The sequence below is a fragment of the Octodon degus genome, unplaced genomic scaffold (genome assembly GCF_000260255.1).
Source record: "Octodon degus isolate 3935 unplaced genomic scaffold, OctDeg1.0 scaffold00188, whole genome shotgun sequence".
Classification (NCBI taxonomy): domain Eukaryota; kingdom Metazoa; phylum Chordata; class Mammalia; order Rodentia; family Octodontidae; genus Octodon; species Octodon degus.
Genome location: NW_004524764.1, coordinates 4,430,587 through 4,437,237, shown reverse-complemented (window position 1 = coordinate 4,437,237; position 6,651 = coordinate 4,430,587). Strand labels below are relative to the sequence as shown.

General features: G+C 32.3%; 1 protein-coding gene across 1 annotated transcript in view; it reads left to right on the top strand.

Moving 5' to 3' along the window:
• Odr4 (odr-4 GPCR localization factor homolog) overlaps nt 1–6,651 on the top strand; it is a 34,330-nt gene that overhangs the window by 20,158 nt on the left and 7,521 nt on the right. Inside the window, exons 7-8 of the mRNA XM_004643986.2 lie at nt 3,168–3,183; nt 3,433–3,618. Of these exons, the coding sequence (XP_004644043.1) occupies nt 3,168–3,183; nt 3,433–3,618 (202 nt within the window). The remainder of the gene's footprint in view (nt 1–3,167; nt 3,184–3,432; nt 3,619–6,651) is intronic.

Sequence of the window (6,651 nt, the reverse complement as noted above, 5' to 3'; positions counted from 1 at the left end):
TTTTTTTTTTAAAGTAGATATAATCAGTGTTAATTTATTATGGATGAGTATTATCAAATAGATTGTTTAATAGTACTTACATACTATGTAAGTTATATGTTCTTCTCAGCTATATAACCTTTTTTACATTCCTAGTAAATTCTAGGAATCCTGGAATTGCCAGAGTAATAATTCTCAAAAAAATATGAAATTTTATTTATTATATATACAGATTGAATCTTATAGCTATTGGTTTGAAACTTGCGGGGGAGGGAAATATGTAGAATTTCTTCTCATAGCTTGCCCTAGCAGCCTTTCCTCAAAGAAGTTTTATTTTTGCTATTCTATTATGTGGTAACTCATGTGGTATTAATCATTACTTCCTTTTTCTTTTTCTGTTTTTTTTTCCTGTGGTAGTGGATTTAACCCAGGATTTTGTACTTGCCAGGCAGGTACTTATGCTGCTGACCTATCTGTCCAGCCCTACTTCCTTTTTTTAAAGCAATATTCTTTGTTGTAGCTCAGTTATCAATTTTATAATTTTCACGAGCAATGTATTCACTATCATTGCTAATGATCTCCCTTGTTACATGCATCAGTGTACTTTTTCATTTAAAAATCCTTTATAGGGCCTGGGGACATAGCTCAGTAGAATAAGCGCTTGTCTGGCAAGCGCAAAGGCCTGAGTTCAATCTCCAGTTCTGCCAAAAATCCTTTATAAAGATAGTGCTATGTGACCACTGCAGAATTATTTTACATTAAATTATTATTTTGAAATTTTTTCAGATGTCTAATTAGCAAACTCAGTAGCTTCTAGTAGCTGTTGTACTAGAGTATTCATGCACCCAACTTGATATATTTAGAAACAAATAATCTAATGCAAGATTTGTTAAAAAGGAAGAAGTTTTCAATAATTGAGTGGCCTTGGGAACTATGTAACAATGAAATGTATGGTTTGATAGAAAGATCAAAGACTTTGAAACTATTATGTTCAGTGTGAGCCTTTTTTGTCATTGTAACGAAACAGGCTTCTTGTAAAGAGATTTATTTACCTCATAGTTTTAGAAGTTTAGGGGCATTGTATCTGTATGTGCCTATGTCTGGTTACCATCAACTTTGTGTTGATCTGTGCTACCTCACATAATGGCAGCTGCTAGTTGGCTTTCTGGCTCAGTGGTAGATTGCTAGTCTGCCATGTGTGAGGCTGTGAGTCTGATCCCCCTACATGGTAGTAATGATAACAGAAATGAGATCAAAGTGAAGTCACCTCAAGTTACTTAGCTTATCTTTCTTATATGGTAAGGTCTTATAGATACTGCAATATGATAAACTGTAGAGTGTCTGCCTAGATATTAGCCAGATTTAGAATATTACTGCATGCATCTTCAAAGGTCATACTAACTTCACATTCCAAATCTTTAGAGTAAAAAAAAAAATCTTTGAGTTCAGGCTGTTCATATGAAAGAACTTAATATTTTAGTGATAGTAAAACAATATAAGAATGCCCATCAATCTTTTTACTCATTGTGGTCTCTTCTAATTCTCCTTACAATATGTCAGCCATTCATTATTTGCTATAATTCTTCATTCAGTCTTCCCCAACTGACTCTGCAAAAATTAAGATTATTATCAGATCTCTTTCCTTCTTCCATCCCTACTTCAGTATTCATTTATGTACTTGTTATCCCAGAACATAATGTTATGCTCTGTGTTGTGCCCATGATTCTGCTGTCTAGATAGGACTTGTCTGCTTATCTTTTTAAGAATTAACTCAGGTAGCATGTACTCTACAAATGTTTTTATAATACTGTGATATATGGTAGGATCCTGTTTTTAACCAGCTGAAATCCAGTTGTTACAAAAATTAGCTTATACTGAAAATGTCTTTCTCTGCTTGTGCTTATTCACATAATATTGAACTGAATACTTTTCTGTGGGAGAGATTCCTAAGAGTTTCTTTGGAAAACTATTTGAGATGAGTTTTTTCAAAAAGATATCTCCAGTTTTTAAACTCAAGCCAACTGAAAAACTTGATCTTATTGAGATATGAAGTTGGTACTCTAACTTTTTAGTTTGAAAGTTGTGTTTTATATTTTTAATGAGTAATTTAAATTTATTCCAAGTGATTTTTAGCATTAGATTTTAAGCATGACTTATTTTTCCAGGCAAAATTAGAATCAGTATGGTTTGATGTGGTTTCAAAATGTTGAGGCCAATTACCTGTGCACAGTGTAGTCATCTAGAATTTTTTTAAACTTAATTTGATTATCTGTGCCTCAAAATGAAATAATATAATCCCAGTTTCAATGTGTAGTGTTTATACGCTTCAATACAGGTTGCAATAATGTTATCGTACAGCTAGGAGGCAATCAGGTCAAAGACTACTTATTCTCCTAGTTTTCAAGCAAACAAGTTAATGCACAGTATCTGGAAGGAACACATAGTTTAAACTGTGGCATTTCCCATGACATTTAAGATTTGGCTTGTCATCATCTGTTTTTAATTATATAAAATTACCACCAGTTTATCAGTAGAGAAAATATAAGTTACTTGTAAAGTGAGCAGATTTCTACCTGATCTTAATTATTAGCTTTTTAATCATGTGTTGTTTACAAAGGTCATTCTTTTCCCAAAATTTCTAGTTTTATAGCAATTCTTTAGAATCCTAGATGTATCCAGTGATTTTATGTCATAATCTGGGGAAATATATTTTAATTTGTAAGTATCCAGAGAAAAATGAAACATTCATTTAGATTCAGATTTTTTTCTAAAAATTACTGAAGGCTGTTTATAAAGAGACATTACTATACAAGTAAATGAGACAGAAATAGCATTGAGGCAAACAGAGTATGGAAAGGAAAGATGATATAATTATCTCTTTCGAGGTTGGTACAGAAAAATGTACATCTTGATATCCTGGATTTACTTGATACTGGAAGGGGCTGTATCTAGTAAAATGAAGTGAATAGTAGCATTTTAAAATGAAGTGAATAGTATCATTTTGTAGCATGATACAAAAACGATGTATGCGGTTACGTGGAATACACTGACAGTAAGTAGGCCCAGTGTTTGGCTCAAGTGCACAGGAATAAGGGAAATGTCAGCTGTAAAATTCACAAAGTTTATAAGATTGAAATGAACAATTTACAGACCATTGATGAAATTCTCTCTTGCATGTACTGTTGTAGGACAGGGGCTCATACAGTAATGTATAATCAAAATTTTTATATTGAACAAAATTTTTACATTGATAGGTTTGTGAGTTTAATAAGCGTATCATCTAAGTCCCTTGGAGAGGTCCAAAGTTGAATGCGATAAGAGCAGTATTTTTGCCTTCTCTATTAGGAGATGAAAAAACATTTCCATTTTTTATTTCTATTAGATGTTTTTGTATACTAAAATGTATATTTACTGATATCAATAATAATGGAATAATGTTCATTCTGGTTTTAGATTCTGCAAAAGAGTTCCACATCCTCCCTCACCGAGTTTTTGTCCCCATTCCTGGATCCACTGTCATGCTGTGTGGTTATAAATTTGGTGATGAGTCAGCTGAAGAAATCAGAGACCATTTTAGAGAGATGTTAGATCTGGCGATTGAAGTAGAACATTTAGAAATTGCAGAGGAGATTAACACAGGTAATTAAACTGATTATACTACAGTTAAAATTTGGAAATGTCTAGTTTCAATATCATGGCTTATATTTCTTTGAACTTATTTCTGTTCTACATTCCAAAATAATAAGAAAAGCAATTAAAAATGTCACTGACTCGTTTCTTCACATGTACACATACAGTGAATGTTTTCCTTGGAATTTCTACTAAAATTTTAAGGTACTTCATGCTTCTGCTAGCCTGTCAAATCTTCAGTAAACAAATTCAGCCTTATGTTCATGAAAATATATACCTTTCAGATACTTATTTTAATATGAGAGAAGGGTTTTCTCAAAACTCATCTTAATTGTTTGAACATCATGTCATAAGGGTTTTTGAATACATTTTATTAAATATATTCTCCCTGTAATTTACCTTTTTCTTCATATTCTAATTGTATATTGGGAGCATGAAGGTGAAATGGAAGTGCCAAAATAAGATGAAAGTTGTTTTTGTAGGAGGTAGCCATATTATCCAGCTGTCTTAACACATTTTTGCCCCACCTATCATTTTCATATTTGACTTTCCATTTTTAGAAGGCTGATTTTGTTTTGTTTTGTTTTGCTTTGCTTTGCTTTGTTTTACTTATTTCTATTTCCAGTGCATTTAATGTTACAGTAGTGAAGGGAACAAAACAGCAATTTGGAAAGTTTAGTTATAGATATTTATATGAAATTTACATTTGTTGACAGTGTTATCTACTTTTTCAAAATTGTGTAATGTGTTAAAGACACCCCTATTGCAGTATGGTAACTGTGATCTTTCTAGGACTCTGTTCTGATTTTGAAATTCCATAATCCTTAGCTGAGTGATTTATTTATTGATTACCTAAAATATATTGAGTATAGGCATGCTAAAGATTAATGATATGGTCCTGAAGTACAGTGGGTAATATAGAGAATGGATTATATAAGACAAAGCTGTTTATATGTAAACATTAACTATATGTAAGACAGAAGAATGAACAGAATTTTAGAACATTTTGCAGCGGCACCGTACATCTGTAAGGGATTCAGCTCAGAGCAGGTGACATTCAAGTCAATTTTGAAGGGTAAGTCTAGGTAAAAACCCTAGTTTTTTTTAGAAATTGTATACTGGTATAAATTATAAGCAAGAATATGACTTGTTTAGAATTACATTAGTTTATTTCATTGAGAATTTGTTGAATTTGAAGGAATGATTTGGTAATTCTGTATATTTTCAGTAGAGAACATATTTCCTAAATTATGAAATGGGGTAAAATTACAAATTATAGTAAAAATCTTAAGAACATTAACATAAACTTCCTATTGATTTAGAATTATATTCACATACTCATTTAGTCATTGGCTCAGTGATATTATTAGATGCCATAATTTAAACCAAGATACAGTTGTACCTCAGTTGTCATATGGCTCCAAGCTAGAACTCTCTACTGATCAAGTAGCAAAGCTCGAAAAAAAATCTACTTGGTGTTTGTAATTTTACTCGATAGTCAAGTGGAAAATTTGACTGCAAAAACTCAGACAGAGTGAGTCATGTGTCTCACCAAGGAATCAGGTAGATGATGCTTTAGTTTAAGTACTTCTCTTGCCCAGACAACAGATAGTGCTTATGTTAGTGCATTCAACCTTACTTTCTTCTTTTGTGTACTTTCTATAAAAGATCTTGACCATGGTTCCAAAGAAAGTGATAGCAGCGAGGAAAACTGAGAACCATGATAGAAGTAAAGAAATTGTAAATTTTGTTTGCATCCTGAAAAATGAATTTATAATTTTGAGCCTCAGCCAATTATTTGGATTTCTATTTTTTTTTTCTTATGTGAAAATGATGTTCTCTTCTCAAAGTTTTTGATGTTTGAATATGAATTTGGAATGAATTGAGTTCAATAACCAAGGTATCACCCTCGTAGTTTGACTTGAGTTCAGGTCTGCCACTTAAGCGATGTAACAAGTTCTTTCTGAGCCCCAGATTTTCTCAGATTTGATGTGAGAATTTGGTAAAACTGTTAAAAAAACATACTTTCTAAACAGAAAGATACATAAATAGAGAATGATATTAATGCATTATTAAATAACTTTGTAATTAACTTCTAAATTATGATAAAACTGTAATGTTAAATTGTGAAATAAATTCAAGGCCAGGGAGATGGCTCAGTAGAATAAGTGCTTCCCTGGCAAGCGCAAGGTCCTGAGTTCAATCCTGGTACTGCAAAAAAAGTAAATAAAATAAATAAGTTCATAACATGCGTAGCTTTTCTTTAACATTTAAAATTAGAGTTTCTAGGGCCAGCCAAATAGCTCACTGGATTAAAGCACCTGCAGGCAGGCACAGGGGCTGGGGGTTTGATCCCTGGGCCTGCTGTGCCAGCCCTACCCCCAGGGTGCGCTAAGAAGGCAACTGAGACTGGGCATGGTGGCGTGCACCTGTAGTCCTTGGGAGGCTGTAAACAGGCAGATTGCTAGGAGTCTGATGTAGTAGTGAGACCCTGAACACCCTGTAGACCCTTCCCTAAAAATACAAAAAATAAAAATAAAAATAAATGAAAGTAGAGTTTCTATGTAAAAGAAACCACAAAAGATAATGTAGATTTAAAAATTGAAATCAAGTTTACATTCAGGAGCATTAAACTTGTAAGTATCTCACTTTATTTCTAGATATAATTTAAAATTACTGGTATGATTATTTCTGTTCCATGTTATAGTTGCTATGTTTAAAACACATATTTTGCCAAGTATGTATCTTAAAATAACATACTGTTAAATGACTTAAGGAATGGAAAACAATTTGTTTGTCAAAATGACTCATTTATGATGAAGGATAACTGGCTTAAAAGTTTCTTACCTGTGTTAGTCATCTCTAGTATACATTAACTTAATAATTTAAATGCACTTTATCTGTATCATATAAAAGACATTGCAGATGTACCTTTAATATCTGGTGAAGCTTATCTTTGCCAGTTCTGCCTCAGTATTAGTGCTGAAGTTAATTTTTGTGTTTAGTGCTAAATCACTGACTTTAGAGATAAATATAATGACA